This window comes from Pelodiscus sinensis, chromosome 2 (genome assembly GCF_052426305.1).
Source record: "Pelodiscus sinensis isolate ZL-2025 chromosome 2, ASM5242630v1, whole genome shotgun sequence".
Classification (NCBI taxonomy): domain Eukaryota; kingdom Metazoa; phylum Chordata; order Testudines; family Trionychidae; genus Pelodiscus; species Pelodiscus sinensis.
The window spans coordinates 16249697-16270516 of NC_143053.1; the positions used below are offsets into that span (position 1 = coordinate 16249697).

General features: G+C 46.1%; 1 protein-coding gene across 1 annotated transcript in view; it reads left to right on the forward strand.

Annotated features, from left to right (window-relative positions):
• The first annotated feature begins 377 nt into the window (after positions 1-377).
• Positions 378-20820, forward strand: part of OC90 (otoconin 90) — a 44445-nt gene continuing 24002 nt past the window's right edge. Inside the window, exons 1-6 of the mRNA XM_089776160.1 lie at positions 378-478; positions 1514-1607; positions 8584-8649; positions 12200-12259; positions 13265-13439; positions 19507-19619. Coding sequence (XP_089632286.1) covers positions 1562-1607; positions 8584-8649; positions 12200-12259; positions 13265-13439; positions 19507-19619 — 460 coding nt within the window. The 5' untranslated portion in view covers positions 378-478; positions 1514-1561. The remainder of the gene's footprint in view (positions 479-1513; positions 1608-8583; positions 8650-12199; positions 12260-13264; positions 13440-19506; positions 19620-20820) is intronic.

A 20820-nucleotide genomic window follows, 5' to 3' on the forward strand; every position in this document is an offset into this window, starting at 1 on the left:
GACCCACAGAGATTAGATAAAGGCGGGTTTTCAACACTGGTGAGATGCCAAAGCTGGAAATGCTGTATAAGTTTTCACTCATCTTTCATCGCTGGCCACTACCTCTTATTAAATTATTAAAGCAATAATCACATGACCCAGAGATTTGGTAGAAGAGAGAATACAGTGAATCAATTGTTATTTAATTACAGCAGCATCATATTAAGTCAGAGTGCAACACCCTGACTGCACCTGCGGAAAGGGTTCTTAATATAGATCCTTTACATGTTCAGTGCTATATTATTAAGCTATGCAGCAGGTATACTGATCTGCAGAAATCTCATGAAAGGACTAATTAATAAATGTTGAAGTAGGTTTGATTAAAAAAAAGTGATCACATGGGTAAGGTACATGTCCACAGGAGTATAAATCACTTACAGCTAACTCTGTTGAAATCCATTTGTCTTCCATGCAACTGCCTTGAATTATATTCCTCAAGGTAAGCTCTTTTTCATATGCACTGTCTTGGAAAGGCATTATTATACCAAGAGAAAACTATTTAAGATACAACTATGTAGGACAGTGAGGGTGAAGAATAAAGTGCAGGCAAAATGATTTAGGATATTTTATTAAAACAGGATTATCCCCCTGTTATATTTACATCCATTCATTAGATAAAGCATTACAAGAGAATTTAATAAATGTGAATGGCAGCATTATGTGGGTGGTAAACATTATAAGCAGTGTTTAAGGGAAAAGATCACGAGGAGTAAATACTTTTGCACATTGATAATTAAATGTTCATTTGCTCATTTGAAAAACCTGTCATGACTGAGGTAGAAAATTAAAAGTTAGGATGAACCACAGCTGCAATCAGCAACTGAGAGACTGATTTTCTTCTCTGTCACACCAGCAAAACACCACCAAGTCAGTGCAGGTACTTTAATATTGGTTTTAGGAAGAGCAGCCTCAGACCTGGACCTACATGAATATAATTTACATTAATATTAAAATGTTACATGCTATATCAATATGTCTGTAAAAGCTACAACTAATGTTTGACTATTACTGGGGCAGTGCTTCTGGTGATGTAAATGAAGTCAGTAGAGTTGTGCGGATTTACACCTGAAGAAGATCTGGCCCACTATACAATGTTTAGTTATATGATGTGCCATCTCTAAAAAAACTGATTGCAGAATCAAAATAAACTTCTTTTGTTATAGTCCAATTGTTAAGTTCACCATTTTGTTGCCAGTTACGGCTTCTCCATCAACAGTCTGTTGTCCTGTAATGAATACTGTTAATCAAGTTTAAATAGTCATTGTATAAATTAAAATCTTGGGATGTCATGTGAGGTGCATCTTTGCTCTCTGTGTGTCTCATAAGCATTAGGGAGGAAAGTGCATGTCAAAGCAGAATTAAAAATGATCAGGCCACACAAATAATTCAGTCACCTCTCCTGCATAACAAATGTCTTTTTACTTTTATATTTAAGACATAAATGTCCTACATAATGTTTTACTTAATTCACCAGGTAAATGTTTCTGCTGTGTGATTTTTTTCCATTCTTTGGATTAAAACAATGATTGTAATTCTGCTGGTGAATATGTTGATGGTATTATACAGTGGTAAGTGACTGCATATTTTATCTCTCTCTATCATTTACATGTAATACAGTACTGACCACTTCAAGTGGACTAGTTTTTGAAAAAAGCCTTTGAATTACCACCCTGTCTCATGACTAGAACATACTGAAAAATACATAATAATCAGATTAGTGGTAAAATGTGTTGTTGTTAGATTTCAAAAGTATTATAGGATTAGTGCAATGCAAGAAAAACTTTTAAATGGGCTTATAATGTAACCACAATTGGAATCCTTTTCTCCCCATATATTGCTCATTAGAAAAACCCTCCAAATTAATTACATAAAACTGTTCCAGAACAGCTAGGAAAAATGTTTAGTCTTTGAATAAATCCATATTATTCTCATATTTTGGACCATTCCGCCAATACAGTTAAACAGTCTTTCTGAGCTTTTATCATGGTGTGATTCTCTTCCCCTTTTCCTAAGGCTATTTTGCTCTTGATGAGTATCAGAGGGGTAGCCACGTTAGTCTGACTCTGTATCAACAACGAGAAGTCTTATGGCACCTTATAGACTAACAGATTTATTGGAGCATAAGCTCCAACATCTGACGAAGTGGGTCTTTGCCCACGAAACCTTATGCGCCAATAAATCTGTTAGTCTATAAGGTGCCACAGGACTTCTCGTTATTTTGCTCTTGTCACAGTGTGTGGAAGGAGCTGCTCTACATGACTATTTCTGAAGTTAGAAAGAAGTACTTTAACAGACCTCACACGAGGCTGAATTCTGCATTGACTTACACCACCACCTTCATTTCTCTAATTTCTCTAGTTTCTTATGGTGTGAATTTCAGTGGAGAATTGACCCAACACAAACCACAGAAGGTTGCTATATTAATCACACTTAGTGTTATGAGTCTAATATAACCAAACCAACCATCAAAAATATCATTGTATTCTGTTTGTCATCAGAGAATCTATATAAGATAGTGTAAGATAGTGTGTGTGTGTGCGCGCGCACAGTCCCCGCCATCCATCTGTCCTAGAAAGACCGAAAAGATGGAAACAGCTACAAGCATGGTTCAGAGAACTTCTTGTTCAGACTATCATCAGGTTCAAGCATCACTGAGCTTCACCATTTGTTACAATCCAATTGTTAAGTTTGCAGTCATTTTGACTTTATCGGTTATATCCAATTGACAGCATGGGGCATTCTGCTACTAATACAGAAATATCTGCTACAATGTTGGCTTTAGAAAAATCAGTGGGTATTTATAAAAAAAGGAAAAACGGACTTTGCTTATTGATCAAATACACAGTCAAAAACTCTAAAATTCACCACCCCTTAAAAACTCAAACCTCAGCACCTAAAATTGAGCATCCAAATAAACGGTCATTTAGTTGCTTAAAAATAAATCGGTATGTTTAGAACTGGGATTGCCACAAAGAGCCCCAATTCAGCATAAAACTTAAGGGTTGCTGAGCACTTAACTTCTTCTTAAACACCTTGAATACCCTAGCCTGAACACCCAGATTTAACATTTTAATTAAAACAGAACACAAGAGCTGCTATACTAGATCAGACCATGCTCTAGCTTGCCCAGTATCCTGTCTCCAACAGTGGCTGGTAACAGGGCAATTTTGGAGTGATTCACTCCCAGATCCTGGCAGTCATAGGTATAGGATCTCCCCAAGCCTAGGGTTGCAACTCTGACCATCTTTGCTAATAGCCATGGTTGGACTTCACTTCTATGAACATATCCAGTTGTTTTCTGAACCCAGTTATATTTTTACCAGCCACAAAATCCCATGGCAATGTGTTCCATATCTAGCTGTGTAGTGTGTAAAAAGGTACTTCCTGTTGCTTGTATTAAACCTGCTGCCTAGTCATTTCATTGACTACTGTGTTAGTGTATTGTGGGAAAGAGTGAATAACACTTCTCTAGTCACTTTTTCCAGACCATTGATGACTGCATAGACCTGGCATATCTTCCCCTAGTTGTCTCTCTTTTGAGTAGCACAGTCCTAATCTTTTTTTGTTTCTCCTCATAAGGAAGCTATTCCATACTCTTAATCATCTTTATTGCCCTCTCTGAAATTTTTACTGTTCCACTATAGCCTTTCTGAGATGGGGCAACCAGAACTGCACAGAATACTCCAGGGCTATGTCTACACTTGCGGCTTCTTGCGCAAGTCATATGCAAATGAGGCTAAGCATGGAATATCGCTGAGCCTCATTTGCATACCTAATGAGCCACCATTTTTTTCAGAGCATCTACACGTCCCCTTCTTGCACAAGAAAAACCCTCTTGCACAACGCCGTTCTTCCTGAAAAGTAATAGGTGAAACGGTGTTGCACAAGAGGATCCTCCTCATTTTTTGAGGAGTAACGTTAGTTCGGAATAAGGGCTTTAGTCCGAACTAACGCGTCCCGGTGCGCACTTCCTGGTTCGAATCAGCTGTGATTCGAACTAGTGTGCTGGTGAGATCATGTTAATGAAGCGCAGGATATTTAAATCCCCGCTTTATTAACTACTTTGGTCGTCTCCATTTGCATCCCTAGTCCGAACTAGGGATGCAGTATAGACGTACCCTCACAGTCTAAACGGTAGTTTGCTTTACTCTTTGCTATGTAAACTATCTCTACATTGGCCCAGACGTTGCAGTGAATGAAGTCAACAGGGTTCCATATGGAGACCTGTGTGGAGCTCATTGCAGGATCAGTCAGGGCCTTCAACAAGGCACTCAATAATTCAGAATAACTAAATTCTGGGACACTGTAAACTTCAGGGGGCATGATTGGTCTATACTACACAGCATAATGGAGCCTCAGTGCAGTGTGCTTCTAGGTAAGGTGCTGATGGTCAGGGAGCCAACAGACGTTGCTGGGCCCTAGGCTAGATGGGGACTGGCTTTAGCCAGGGGTGGGCAATAATTTTTGATGGGGGGGGGCACTCCAAGATTTTGGTAAGTGATCAAGGGCCGCACTTTTCTGTGGAGGTTGGGTGCAGAAAGACAAAGGGGGTAAGGGCCTGGGGTGCAGAAGGTCTCAGAGGGTATTTGGGTGGAGGAGGGGGTTGTGACCTGGGTCAAGGCATTGGGGTGTAGGGTCAGGGAGGGGGTGTGGATGCAGGAAAGGATTCTGGCCTGGGGGAGGGGTATAGGAAGGGGTACAGGGTCTGGGAGGGAGCTGTCAACTGGGGCAGCGGGTGCAGAGGGTTTGGATGGTGAGCTGGGGAGGGAGTTGGGTTGCAGGAGGGGTTGGGGTGCCAGAGGCAGCTGGTTGGGAGTAGTTTACCTAAGTGTTTCCTAGATGGCAGCCCCCGCCTGCTTGAAAACGAAGGCTGCTCCCTCCACGTGGCTTTCAAGTCTGGCAGCCCAGTTGCTCAGGCCAATCTCTCAGCTCCGATTGGCTGGCTCTTTCCAGCCAATACGAGCTGAGAGATTAGCTGAGATCAATTCTTATTGGCTGGTTGTTTCTGACCAATAGGAGCTGAGGATTGGGCTGGGGGCGGGGAGATCGCATGAAACCTCCCCCTCCCTGCAGAGCAGAGGAACGCAGGGTCTGTGTTAAACGTGGCAGCTGCACGTGCCTGAAGGTCACAGCAGGCTGGTCTGTGGGCCGGATCCGGCCCCCGGGCCGTATTTTGCCCAGCCCTGCTCTAGCTGGTGGAAATGGGTGGGGCCTCAGGTGGAGGGGGAGCACTGGGGTTCGCTTTCCCCAGCCAGCCCTTTAGCACCCCCGCAGTGCGACACCCAGGGCTCTGGCTGCTGCCTTGCTGCAGTTGCTGTGGCAGCGGCTGAGAGTCCTGGACCCTTTTAAATTGCTGGTCTCTGGGGCAGCTGCCCCTTTTGGACTCCCCCAATCCATAAACAGACCTGCTGCTGCTGCAATTAGGGTTGCCAGGTGTCGGGTATTCACCTGGACAGTCTGGTATTTGCAGGCTCCGTCTGGTAAAAACCCCCAGAAAATACCGGACATGTGAAATGTCTGGTATTTCCAGTTTCCCTCTGTCAGAAGCCTGGCGGGGACAATTTTCCACAGCCGCATCTGGTGGGGGTGGGGGAGTGAGGAGTACAGCAGAGTTGTAGTGAAGGAGGGGCACTTGCTGGGTGCCACGCTAAGGGGGCACCGGGCTGAGGTGGGAGCAGAGCGCACGCTGCTCTGGCCCATGTAACCAGCAGAGACCTGGGAACTGGCCACATGATGCTTCCCTCTACACACTTTGGCCATGTCTACATTGGCCAGATTTTGCACAAAAGCAGCCGCTTTTGTGCAAAATCTTGCCAGCTATCTAAACCGGCTGCGAGTTCTTGTGCAAGAACTCTGACGCTCCTGCTCGGGAAAGCCCTCTTGCGCAAGTGTTCCTGCGCAAGAGGGCAGTGTAAACAGGGACAGGAATTTCTTGCGCAAGAAAGCCCCGCTGGCGAAAATGGCTGCCAGAGCTTTCTTGCGCAAGAGAGCATCTACACTGGCACAGCTTTTGCGCAAAGGCACATACCAGTGTAGATGCTCTCTTGCGCAATTACTTTAATGCAAGAATTCTTGCATTAAAAGCATTTGTGCAAGAGAGCGCCAGTGTAGACGCAGCCTGTGAGCCAAAGCAGCTGGGCCAGGCGGCCGGGGCTGTGACTTTAAAAGTAAGATGAACTTACCTGGCTGTCCCATTCCTCCAGTGCCTTCCAGAGGTCGATCTTCCCGTGTTCGATTTAGTGGGTCTAGTGAAGACCCGCTAATTTGAACTGAGAGGGCGTCCCCATCAGCGCTGGTGGTCCTGCTCCCCATGAGGAGTAAGGGAAGCTGATGGGAGTGTTTGCTCTTGTAGACCTCCTGCTGTGTGAACAGCGTGAATACACCATTTAAGATACGTGGACTCCAGCTACATAATTAACACTGCTGGAGCTGCATATCTTAAGTCAACTTTCCCCCTTCGCTGTAGACCTGGCCTAAGCAAGTAGTAAAGAATCGCAATCTACTTGTTGAAACGGGTATCTTTGTCAGCTACATTGTTCACTACAAATCCTGTGCTGTCTTTTATGTACTAAGGAGAATACGTGGGGAGCTCCTTTCCTTAGATTTCGACTGTAAACTACATTATTTCACTTTGTGAACAGACCATTGGTTCTCCTTTAATACTAACTGGAAATTGGAAATGCCATTACTGGTCATAAAAAGAAAAGGAGAGTCGAATAATTACTGATGGACTGACACTCTTATATAACATCTCCAGAAAGCTGAAGCGATTCTGGTGCTAGGAATTTTATGCCAATTAAACTTGTTCAAAAGAATTAATTCAACTATGAAACATGCTGGAGAAATTGCCTCTCCTCTGCATGAGTTTAGGGCTATTGTCCTAGCTCTCCCTAAGTTCTTTGCTTCCAGATTCAGAATCATGGATTTGGCCTGGGCTTTAATAAAGGACTATCCAGCAGCTGGGTACCTATAGTCCATTGACAATCAATGGGAGTTGAGCACCAGACTCACCCACTTAGACTTCTTGGCAAATGATAGCCCTGAAGTATCTGAGTGGGATTTTTGACATGGCCTAAGTGATTTAGAAGCACATCTCCCATTGATAGTCAATGGACTTAGGTGCTTTGAAAATGTTACCCACTGATCCAGATTCTCAAGTGATGCCAATCAGCACGGCCTACAACTGAACTATGTTGATTTACACCATCCGAGAATTTGGCTCATTGCACAATGAACAGTAGCAAACATGACATAGCAAACGGATTTGTATCATTGCAAAGGGAGGGCAGGAGCAGCCTGCAGATCAATGATAGCTTTGCTTAACTGCAAGTCTGGGCCAAATCTGTTTATGGATGTAAAGTATTAAATGACACTCCTGCACACTTCACATCATTTTAGCTAGTGATCTGAATTCCTTGTCGCTAGCCAGGTTTCAGGGGGCCACTTCTTCTCTGCAAAGGTCACATTTTAGAAGAAGGACTTTTCTGTTTGGAGAAAAGCAGCTGGGTATGAGCAGAATGATAATCTTGCTGGGTCACAGTTTACCCAAAAGCCTTTTACTGATTCTCCTCCTGGCACTTTTGGAAAGTAGTAAAAGAAATAAAATGAGGGGCTCCAACCTTCTCGTCTATACTACGTCCCTCTCTAAAAACTACTAAATATTTTGCCCATGCTTAATGAAGCAAAAGAAAGCACACAGTCTGCAAATTACTCACTGTCAGGTAGAGAAAAGCATGAGGCAGCAGAACAAATCAACTCCCTTTATCCTAATGCAGAATATTATAAACAGAAAAGTAAAAGTGGAAAAATGCTACTTGGCCAAAGGGAGGCAGCAATAATCCAAATGAAGAAGCAGAAATAGCAGAAGGGTGTAGACCACACAAATGGGACAAGCCAATCTGAAAATCTTTGGGGTAGAGACTTAGCACAAGGGGGCCTTGATCTGGCTGGAGTCTAGGCACTATTGCATTATAATGGTTAATAATTAAATAATAATAATTACTTAATAGAGACTTTAACAACTTGAACAAGTCTGTAGAAACAACCATTATCTAGGCTCCCCAATGAAACACTCAGAAACATAGCAAAGAAGAAATCCCTTGGGTAACTCTTGCAATTCACTATTAATAGCTTAGGTAAACTGTTCTGATAAGATACATTGGAAGACTGATAACTTTCTCATGGTGCTGCTTCCCTCCCTGAACTGGGCAAGATCTTGTCTGAGCTGTAGCCATTCAGCATTGAAGTGGTTGCAGTGAAAATGAAAGTTAGGTCTGAAGCTGAGGGAGCATTAGGAAAATAATTCTGTATCTGAAAGGGGAATTCAAGCAGAGAAAAGGAAAAGAGAGGGTTCAAATTAGCAATGGTGCTTTAGTGCAGATGCTCCGTGGCTCTGAAAAAAATCAAACAAATGAAGGTTTCAGGGATTTGTGAACAATGGGACAATGGTCAGTTGATCATAGATCATTTAAAGACCCACAATATAGTACATTATATATATTTCATTTTAAAATTCTCTCTTCTTGAATATGTTTGGTGAGACAGGCGGCCAAGAATTGGACCCCCCAGCCCGTCTGCCAGAACTTCCACTTGCACCTGAGAGAAATCTGAGTAAGAACTTTTAAACTTTCCTTGTTACCAGTATTTTCAGGCATTAAGAGGCACCAGGGTTCAGTCTCTTTGGGCAAGAGATCCAGAAAGAACTTTTTCGGTAATGTCCACTCATCATACTGGACCATTAGCTGAGGTTAAGTAACATCAGAACGTCTCACTTACATTAACTTTACCTTGATATAAGTCCATTGACCTTGGTGGAGTTCCTATTGATTGACATGAAGTGTAAGAGGAGGATCCAGCGCCTCTATTAGATTCTGCATCATTGCTGTTGCTGTAACACAAACCAACACCTACGGAGCCACAACCATCTCTGCTATAAACTAAGTGAGGGCCCTCACATCGATTAGGGAAGAATTTGTACCACTGATGCTGAGTTGATTGTTGCAACGGTGTTTATAGCTAATGAACTAGCTAGGAATTTACATTTGAAACTACTAAATCGAGTTTTCTCAAAAGAAAAGTGGGTTTGAAAACAGAGTGAGTGAGCATACATGTTTCATACAAACTTCTACTGGATTTATTCTGAAATCCCAGAGATTAGAAAATGGGGAATTTCTGATGGCTATTTGGGATCTTTGTAGTGGAAAGACAATTTCACTCCTGTCCCTAGCGCACACACAGTCACATAAAAAAATCACAAGCACAGCTGGCATTTTGGCAGATTCAGAAGAAAGGCTCCGATGAGTACAGCCGTTCCACTAGAGGTGTTCCTTCAGAGGGGGGTTACATTAGGGTTGCGCCTCTATCCACCAGGTTACCTCCTTGATGGACAGGCCCGGGTTCACCTGCAGCCTGTCCCCTGCTCAGCAGGGTGTGAAACCCTCATTTTCCTCCCATATGGAAGTGTTTGGCAGAGCTTCACCCCCAGAGCAGCTTGGAAGGAAAATTCTAATCACAGAACAAGCCCCACTTACTTGCCAAATAGTTAGAGGTTCCCAAGAAATAAAAACAAGTGCAAAGTATGTTGAAGAGACTATCTATATTAAACAGGAAGCAACTACAGGGTAAACCACTGCGCTCAGCTACCTGGGCTGAAAATACCCCCAAATTTCCCCAGTCACGTGACCTGACAGAGCAAGAGTAAAATTCTGTGCAGCACTTAGTAACTTGGCTAACTGGGTTCAGCCCAGATAACCCACACATCGTTCCTTCACAGATTTAATAGCCAGCAAGTAATAAAATCCCCAAAACCTATCCTAGGGCTTGAGGATACAGCTCAGAGAATAGGGGAGTCTCAAACAATTTCCCTAACTAAAGGATGGTGCACTCTCAGTTTAGGCTCTGAATGTCTTGGTCACTGCAGAAAGGCTGACAGCCACATCTGGAAGGCATCCTCTTTGTGCAGGAATCAGGCTGCTTTGGTTTCCCTTCACTCCAGCAGCGTATGGCTCAGGCTGCAAATTATCACTCTTCTAAAATCTGAACTGCTCTCCTGACCTAGTGCTCAGCTACAGTCACAGCAGGCAGGCAGCCCTGGGCTAGCAGCCGGAGCAGGACTTGTCCCATGATAACTGATCTAGCTAGGGAGTTGGAGGGCTAACTCAGTCCGGCTGGCAAGGGAGTTGTCCCAACAAAGCTCTAACAACTGGGGCTACATCTACCCTGCAGGCGTTTTGCGCAAGAAGCTTTTGCAGAAGAGATGTTCCTCAAAAACTTCTTGCACAAAAGCACACCCACAGTACAAAAGCGCATCGCAAAAGTGATGTGCTTTTGCGCAAGAGAGCATCCACACTGCATGGATGCTCTTGCCATCAGAGCACCTGTGCTTTTCCTGATGGGCTCTTTTTGCACAAGAAACCCCTGTTGCGTGTCCACACACACCTTGTGGCACAAGAACTCTTGCACAAAAAGGAGTTATTCCTCGTAGAAAGAGGTATACCTGCACTGCAAAAAGCCCTCTGTTCTGCCAGTATACTGTCAATTTTCTTGTGCAAAAACGTGCTTGAGGTGTGGACACTCCGCAGGTTTTGGCGCAAAAACAACCGTTTTTGTGCAAAATCCCTGTAGTGTAAATGTAGCCTGGGAGTCACCACGAGCAGCCAAAGGACCAGGCTTAGGGAAATGGCTTCCAGGCCCCCAGATGCCAGTTCTGAGGGGGATCCTGCATGCAAGCCTGGGACTGCCAAGCACATCGCACAGTGTCCTTCCCTTTCTGTGGCTGGCTCCAGACTCCTCCAAAACGGCTTTTCACTTCTCACAAGGCTCCCAAGGGAAAGGCATCTGAATTCCTATTGGTCAAGCTAGTTCTTCCCAGGCTCTGACTTGTCAGACATTTGACTCCCCCACCCGCCCACCTTTTCTGGGACACTGCCCTTCCTCTGAGCAGGTGGGCTAGTGACTATCCAGGCACACCTGCTATCATCCTGCCAGGCTGACAGGGTCCACATCATTCGAAACAGTCTCCTCCTCTCTCCTTCTTGGATGCCTAGCAGACTCTGAATGTGCCCTTGGCCCCATCCTCCCAGGAACAGCCATGCCCTCTCCCTTAGTTACAGGCACAACGAGAGCTCTTTGGGACTTGCATTGGAATGAGAGGGTATTGGGAAGGAAGCTTGCACTGCTGATACGTATGCTGTACTTCATACATAGACTTCAGGATCAAGGGCTATCAACTTAATTGTCACACTACTGTGCCCAAAAGAGTTAAAAGACCTGAAAAGAACGCCAGCCCACCTCCAAACCCAGCGATGCCATCTCTGCCCATTGTACCATATGCCTTGTGGAATTTTCTTAGAACCCCAGCTCCTGGAGTCAGGTGATTCTATAAACATTTCATCTTTGATTGTCTGTCAAAAACATGAAGGCTACGTCTACACTGGCATGATTTTCCGAAAATGCTTTTAACGGAAAAGTTTTCCATTAAAAGCATTTTCGGAAAAGCGCATCTAGAGTGGCAGGATCTTTTCCGCAAAAGCACTTTTTGCGGAAAAGCGTCCGTGGCCAATCTAGACGCGGTTTTCCGCAAAAAAGCCCCGATTGCCATTTTCGCGATCGGGGCTTTTTTGCGGAAAACAGTACTGTGCTGTCTACACTGGCCCTTTTGCGCAAAAGTCTTTCGGAAAAAGACTTTTGCCCGAACGGGGAGCAGCATAGTATTTCCGGAAAGGCACTGATGATTTTACAGGAGATCGTCAGCGCTTTTCTGGAAATTCAAGCGGCCAGTGTAGACAGCTGGCAAGTTTTTCCGCAAAATCGAATGATTTTGCAGAAAAACTTGCCAGTCTAGACACAGCCAAAGTTTCTAGCTCTCAGAGAAAAGTGTGACAATAGGAATCTTCCCTCCTCTTCTTTCCTCCCCCTCCACAAAGGGCTCAAAAACAGGAGGCAAAAATAAAATAGAGTCCCAAATGTATTACTTATTAATATATCATTATTTTGGGAGGCTTGACTCAAGTTTTTGGACACTTGGGGCTGCAAGGGCTATTTCATGCCTGCAACTGTGTTATGCCTTCCCTTGAAATCAACATACTAAAACCAGTGGGGCCCCATATGTTTATATAGAGGCAACCATTTTTTCACAATTTTTATTATGCTTTTGGTTTAGACAATATCACGTTCTTCAATGGGGTCTTTCAAAATGTGGACAGTGTTGCACTGTTTTTCGGTAAGTACAGCCTTATGGTTTGGTATTTTTGGTAATAAAAAATGGGATTTGTTCATGACAATAGAGAAGAAATTCTTACAAGTATAGGTTTCCTGTAAAGCCGGTGTCTAAGGATTGAATTGTCTGCAGTTCTTAAGCTCCCAGAAGGGCTGCTGCACAACATCAGTCCCTAGAGGTCCCTGAACTTGGGGCACATGGAGGAACATTTGGGGGGGAGGTGAAGGAATGTTCAGGAGCATGTGGTAGGGGCAAGACCAGCCCCTAGTGCGGCAGGAGTATCAACCAACCCTGTTCCACTCCCAGCTCTGCTTTGGCCCTGCCCCCAGCCATGGCTTCACACCTGGTCCTGCCCCCTGCTGCAGTCCCTTACCCTGTCCGCATCGCTCAGCCCCTGGGAGCCACACCCCCACTCCCAGCCCATGGGGGTGGAGCACAAACAGGGTAAAGGCGGTGCCACCCTGTAAAGTTTGGGACCTCTTTCTTAGACCCTCAGGCTACATCTACATTGGCAAGATTTTGCACAAATACTTTTAACGCAAGAGTTTTTGCATTAAAGTATTTGCGCAAGAGAATGTCTACACTGACATGTGCTTTTGCGCAAGAGATGTGTTTTTGCGCAAAAGCATCCATGCCAGTGTAGATGCTCTCTTGTGCAAGAAAGCTCCGATGGCCATTTTAGCCATCAGACTTTCTTGCACAAGAAATTCATGTTGCCTGTCTACACTGGCCTCTTGCGCAAGAACACTTGTGCAAGAGGGCTTATCCCCGAGTGGGATTGTCATAGTTCTTGCGCAAAAAGCACTGATTTCATACATTAGAACGTCAGTGTTCTTGCGCAAGAACTCGCGGCCAGTGTAGACAGGCGGCAAGTTTTTTGCAAAAGTGGCTGCTTTTGCGCAAAATCTTGCCAATGTAGACACAGCCTCAGTCTGCAGGGGGGCCCCAGGAGCAGGCCGGGTCTTGCCCAACTCTGACTGCCATCCTCCAATGTCTGTTCTCTCCTAGACTGCCTGGGTTCTCACTTCACTTGGCTGCAGTCCCTATTCACTAACTTCCCTGCCCTGCTCCATTTCGTGAGCAAAATGAGATGTGTCACCGGACTTTGCCCCCGGGATTTCGAAGACTATGGCTGCTCTTGCCGGTTCGAGATGGAAGGCCTCCCTGTGGATGAGGCAGACAGGTGTGTGTTCCCGGGAGATAGCTCTCCTGGGATCATGAGCAGCAATGCTGAAACCTTGTTGCGTCCCTCTGAAACTTAGCCCCTGGCTAAACTGCTTATGGTCATACCACGGGGGCCCTTCCCTTTGCAAATGGATGACTGGCTCCCATGGGAAAACCCCAAGTATCCAGGCTGGGCTTGCAAACTGTAAGCACCCAGGCACAACCAAGATTGTCTCCAATACCCAAGAAAACATAAGATACAGGGTCAGCTGTTTTCCTCCCTAAGCCATCAATATCCTTTGTTGGTGCCATCCATTTCCCCATTCACCAGCGTAACCCCATACACTGAATCTTCATGCATGGATACTAACCCTTCTCTCCATAGTGTGCTCTTCCCTTACTGTGCACAGACATGGAGATCTGTCATCCAGGCCTTTCTTTCCCTGAACACCCACAGCTGTGGACCACTCTGCTCCTGAAATGAAAAGCGGGCATAGTCCACACCTCTGCCCCCCTTTTCCACTGCAGTTTGGGCTGCAAAGCTGGGTTAAACCAGTTGCAACAGGGAACCACTCCTGGGAGGCAGCGGGTACTCCCTATGTACATCCTCATTGTCACAGTGCTTGTCCATCGAAGGGCCATCATAGGCTACACCCCATGGCAACATCAAAGCACAAAGCCATTTGCTTCATTTTACAGATGGGCAAACTGAGGCACAGTGTCAGTAAAGTCATTTGCCCCAGATGGCATAGGAAACTGTCAGCAGTGCTGGGAAGAGAACCATAAATGCCTGACTCCCAGCCCTGTGTTTTAGCCTCTGCCCCTGGTAGATGGATCCTTGAGAGTAATTCAGTGCCTGCTCCCCCTTGCTAGGGCAGGATGAGCCAGGGCTGAGAGTCCTTTTTCCTCATGGCCACTTGGGTGGTGAGCACATGCAAAGAAATGCAATAAGGTCCAAGTCCTGCCCAGGCATAGCTGGGGAAGGGAGTGATTTCATTTGTGGAGTGAGGGTGAATGTAGATTTTATGCCCAGGGATGAATCCATTCCCATCCCATAACGTTGGAAGGGGAGGAAAATGGAATTTTAAACTTCCCACCAGAGAAAAGCTGGGCCAAGTCCTCAGGAGTGGCTTTCCAAATAAACGCACTGATGCTCTGAAATCAGAGCGCAAGCCTGTTCAATGAACTGACAGCTCAAACGCTCAACCGCTGATCTTGCCACTCACTTATGTTAATGAAAAGCAGGGTAAAAAAAGCAGAGTGAGGCAGCAGGACATTCACAGACACTTCCTTTTCAAACAGGCGGATTTGAAATGGCTTAGCAGTGTCTCTTCCATTAATGAAAATGCCACTGTATGGTATAGGCTGCTTTTCCAAGTGTATGTCCTAGACACTGTTCAAATTTAGAGAACCCCGTTAAGGAGACTCTGACACTGAAAAGATCCTCCTAAAAGAAACAGTTCTGCCAGTTTTGTAGAAGTTGGGCAATTGTTGAAGTCCCTTCTCCATCTATCAAGAGGGGTAGCTGTGTTAGTCTGCATCTGCAAAAGTGATGAGGAGTCCTGTGGCACCTTATAGTCTAACAAGATTTATTGGCGCATAAGCTTTCGTGGGCAAAGACCCACTTCATCAGATGTTGGTCTCTGTTCACTGGCACTTTCCGCTGAAGGATCTCAAAGCACTGTGCTTTTCAGCATCTCTGTGAGAGCAGGAAGTAGCACCATCTCCATGATCTTACTGGGCCAATTCTGACTCTGAACCTGCGGCTTACATTCAGAAAGTACTTAAATGCCTAACCTCCAGATGTAGGTGTCTAAGTGACTTGGACTGGAAAAGTTAGATGTCTTCAACTCACCGGGGCCTGATGAAATGCATCCTAGAATACTCAAGGGATTGATAGAGGAGGTATCTGAGCTGATAGCTACCATCTTTGAAAAGCCATGGAAGACAGGAGAGATTCCAGAGGACTGGAAAAGGGCAGATATAATGCCCATCTATAAAAAGGGAAATAGGACAACCCAGGAAACTACAGACCAGTGAGCTTACCTACTTTATCACTACATTCTCCCAGCACCCATGCAGCACACATGCACTCTGTGTCACTGTCACACACCCCAGTCTGTGCCACCCTGTCTGTGCCACACACACAGAATTATTGTCACATACACATTGCTGAACACCCTCAATCTGTGTCATAAAGTCTGTCTCCCACACACCCAGTGTCTCGCACTCACTCACTTTCTTTGTCTCTCTCTGTAGCCCCCCAACCTCATCCCTTTTGCCCAAGGCCCTGCTCCTTCCAGGGGGCCTGGAGCTGGCCTGTGACCAAGAATCAAAATTTTGAAGTGGCCTCCCTGTGAAAATGATTGCCTGCCCTTGGATTAGATGATCGAACAGTCTCTTCTGGCCTCAAAGTCTGCAAATCTCTGCAAGCGGCATGTGGCAGTGAGCAGCCTCTGATGTTTGCATGAGCAGCCTGCTTGATCCTAGAACTAACATTGGCGGTGGCACCAGGGGAGCAGCTTAAACACGCAAAGGGACTGGTCAGGGACAGGACATTAGCTCTGCAGGCCAGATGTGGGCGTGGCAGTGACATCACAAGGCCTTTTCTAGCACCTCAGCTTATTGGCTAAAGGATGTTGGGAGGAGGTGACCTCACAGAGAGGCCATGACAACGGCCAGGTAGGACAGGCTGCAGGCAATCTCAGTGGCTTTGCTGCAGGGAGTCTCTTTCTTGAGGTCTGCGGATCAGGCAAGACACGGCCCACCAAGACTTTTAATCCAGCCAGTGGTCACCCTGCCAGGACCCTCGGGCAGGGAGCAACCCCAAGGCTCAGAGCGGCTGCTCCAACTGCCTCTCTGCGCAGGGAGGAGGGTGAACCTTTGTGTACTGCCCCCCCCACACACACAATTGGCTGGTTTTCATTGGCTGCTCCTGCCCCCATCACAATCTTTCAGTTCTCATTTGCTGACACAGCCAATGGAAGCTGAGAGATTGTCTTGGGGGCAGAGGCAGCGTGTGTTGATTTTCCCCCACGCCATGCAGCACAGAGAGGCACATGTAGCAGCTGCTCTGAGCTTTGGGGCTGCAACAGGCAGGGTCCCATTGGGCTGCTGGCCAGGCACCACCTAGGTAAGTGCCTTCTAGCCAAAGACTGCCTCTGGCACCTGGCCCCCTCCCTCAGGTCACCACCCCCTCTTTCTCCAGGTCACCACCCTCCCTGCCACACACTGAATCCTCTCTGGCACCACTCCCCCAGGCCAGAATCCTCTCCTGCACCCGTATCCCCTCCCAGACCCTACCCCCCAATACCTTGTCCCAGGTCACAACCCTCTCCTTCACCCATACTCCTTCTTACATCCAAACATTCTCCTGCACACCAGTATCCTACTCTGAGCTCCCTTCTGCACCCAACCTCCATCCCAGACCCTGCAAACCCTCCATAGAAAACTGTGGTCCTTTACCACTTACAAAACCTTGGTGGTTCCCCCATCAAAAGTTATTGCCCGCACCTGATCTAGATGTTGCTTGCTCCTGCCGTGAGGGCAGTGGACTGGACTTGAAGACCTCTTGAGGTCCCTTTTAGTTCCAGTATTCTATGATTCTACCACTCTCTGAAAGGGGTGGGGCTTAGCAAAAACACATCCCTCATTGGCTAGGTCAGGCAGCTTCCAGCCTCTGTGCTAGCTTTTATGAATTGCAGTCTCAGGTGCCTCTCTCTGCCTATTCACCATACAGGAAGCCAAGGCGCGAAGCTCAGTTTTGCTGAACATCACAGCACTTAAGTACTTTTGTGAATCTGGTACTGAGTCACATGCCAAGGGTCCTACCAGCTGCCTATGACAGAGCAAGGAATAGGAACCACTTTTCAATGGCCGCAGTACAGCAAAGCACTTTAATATTAAGCACATGCTTAAGTGCTTTGTTGGATCAGCATCCTAGTCCTGTGTGTCAGCCACAAAACAAAACCGCCCTCCACTGGCTTCCCCTTTGCTGATGCTAAGCAGCAAACCCCACCCCCCCACTCCTGCATGTGAAAGAAAGGAGCAAAAATATAGAACGTATCCTTATATGCCATGCAGGTTTCAGCTATAAAAGGCCATAGACTGCTCTACTTTTATCCCATTTTACATTGTTCTTTCATTTTACAAACCCGGGCCTTTGATGCAGTCAGTGTGCAGGGCAGGGGTTGGCAGCTCTGCACAGTAGGTTTGTTTGTACATAGAATGCTTTCCCAAAACTGCCGAAGGACTCGGGTGAGGATTTTCTCTGCCTGTTACTGGAACAGGCCGTTCATCTTGGAGATCACAGGCTGCAGCCGGATCTTGGAATCTGGACACAGATTTATTTACCAAGCTGAAGACTGTGTCAAGGCTTTTCTACGGAACGATGTCACCCCCATATTTGTTTAATATCCCCCTGGTATGACTTTGATATCTTAAGTGCAGTGTCACCATGGAAAGGTTTCAGCAGAGGTAGCAGATGGATGCCAGGGAGTAGAAACAATGAACAGATCAAACACTCAATATTTGTTAGAACAGATGCTTCCTGTTGTTCTCTGCACCTTTTAGAGTTACACTGTAATACAAAGGGGGGACTGTTACTTGCTCCTGTTTGGTAGAGAATGCACATGAAATCAAACAGTTTTAGTCCATCCAGTGTGGACTTTATCCAAGGACTAGTAGGAGACTTCTATTCAGAAACAATCCCTGGGAGTCTCATAGCCTCAGGGCACATCTTCACTACTTGCTGGATCGATGGGCAGAGATCGATTCACTGAGGGTTGATTTATCGTGTCTTGGATAGACATGATAAATCAACTACTGAGAACTCTCCCATCAACTTGGGTACTCCACCAAAAGGAGAAGCAGAGTCAATGAGCGTGCGTCAGCTGCCGAATTACCATGGTAAGCAGACCTAAGTATGTTGACTTCAGCTGTTAGCCACATGTTTGAAGTTATGTAACTTAGATCAATGGTCTGCAGCAGCGTAAACAAGGCCTCAGATAAATCTTCCATACCAAGAAAAACATCCTGTGCACAACCACCATGTTAGGAGCCCTCCTGCTTGCCTTATTGCCAAGAGCCATGACAATGTCATAAGCTGCAGATTGTTATTGCCTTCCCAGGCACAGCAGGGGGCAACGAAACACACCGCTCACAGGATACAATGGATACAATCATCCGTGGCCATACGCCAGCATGGTTGTCAGCCTATTCTCTACTTGTAGAGGACGACGTGGCATTCATATTGCAGCATTAACAATCCTTCCACTACCTCTGACGGACAGATCCTATTATTACCTCCTTGTGAGGCCAGCAGTGTTCATACCCAGGAACTCCAGGTCTGGAATTTTGTCTCAGGACAGAGGGAAAGAAGCTTGTGCTTCCATGAGCAATGTGGGGCTGGCGAGGGCTGGTTCTATCCTCAGCACTGAACTGTCCTTACTTGAAGTATGGCTTTTACAGCAGCCAGAGAATAGCCAGGGCATAGAAATGTCTCCTGTTGGCCCCATTATAACCTTTGGGACAAGGACTCTGGAAATAGCTCTGTGCTGGGCATGGAGACTGTGCCATAGGGCCCCTTTTCACCAATCCAGTGCAAGGGGGCTGCAGCAAAGGACAGACAGATTCTCACTGCACCTGCTGTGCTCAGTCTATTAGGCCTAGTCAGCCACGAGGGGGAAAAAAATCACTGGCCCATCTTCTAGGGGCCAGAGGAATGAATGCTCATTACTGAAAGAGCATCCTGTGCTCCCACCTGCTGCTCAGCGTGTCACCATCCCAAAAAGATGTCAGGAAGTGACGTGACAATGAAGGTGTGTCCCTTGCATTCTTTCAGGTATGTCTTTCTTTGTTTTAAGCGACGAGGAGTCCTGTGGCACCTTATAGACTAAGAGATTTATTGGAACATAAGCTTTCGTGAGCAAAGACCCACTTCGTCAGATGCAAATGTGTCTTTGCCTGTGAAAGCTTATGCTCCAATAAATCTGTTAGTCTATACGGTGCCACAGGACTCCTCATCGCTTTGCAGATTCAGACTAACACAGCCACCCCCCTGATACTTCCTTTGTTTTGTTTCTAAGCTGCTGCTTCCAGCACCGCAAATGCTACGAAGAAGCTGTGGAGCTGGAGTGCTCATGGGACCCTGCAAAGATTTCTACGGACCTCAGCTGCCTTACTAAAAACATTACCTGTGGTAAGGTGAAATGGGGATTGCTGCCAGTCACCAGGGCTGTGTACTGATCGGGGAAAAGAGTTGGATTTTGTAGTTGTACATCTCCTAATGCAACAAGGACCTGGTCCATAATGGGATCTTTGGGGCTATAATTATACAAATAATTAATCATAATTCCAATTCGTTTACTAAGACTAAGCAGAAATCACCCACGATTGCCTTGTAGGTCTAGGTGTATTTGATCCTACCTCACATGGCCTCTCAAGGTCCCTTCAAGCCCCGTGTTATGGCTCTCTAGATTGCAGATGGAATAGCGACCCTCCTCCTGTGCTGATGCTATTCAGCACTATCAGTATTCAATTGAATGGAAAAGCAAAAATCCAGCAAATGCTGTAGAAAACAAGGTGCTGGGGATCCCCGGTGGCAGGAGTGTTCTCTTTGGAGGCCATTTAGCGTTGCTTGGCACATCTGTGTGGCTTACACCTGTAGCTGACTGCTCAAGAGTGTGGAATGACGTGTTTTAAAGCCCTGTTTGTCTTTGCTGAACCTCCGCTACTGATTGCATCATAATTAAAGATTGCGAGGTGCTCAGATACTATGGAGATGGGGATTCATACAGGTACCTAAGAGATTCCAAAAGGGACCATTTTGATCATCTCGTCTAACCTCCTGCGTAGCAGTGGGCCGTAAAAGTCCTCCCAGTGGCTCCTACATCAAGCTGAGTCACAGAATCCTAGGGTTGGAAAAGACCTCAGGAGGTCATCGAGTCCAGCCCCCTGCTAACAGCAGGACAATCCCAACTAACTTGTAGTTGAGTTAAAGCATCACTTTGAGTCATGAGGAGCTTACCAAATCCAGGGGAAGGCATGGCAATAAATAGCAGCATATCTCAACAGTGTCCATGGATTGCATTGGTGCTCTTCATCCCTACTACTTGATAAGTATTTGGTAGTCTGGCCTATAGCCTAAAATACAAGATGCCCCTTGGGAAAGCTGTGGTCAGTTATCATCCAAAGCAAAAGTCAGGCACCTTCCAGACATGCTTTCCAGCTAATGATTGGGCAGGACTGAGCTGGAGGGCTCAGAGGTAACTTTAAAGTGGTTATTTAGACAAAGATGGTGCCGAGTCGGAAGAGGCAGGGCATTCCCCGTGACCCTTTCTGTTGGCTTCCCCTTTCGAGTCACACGGAAAGAGATTTATTTCACTTGCAGGCAACGTCGC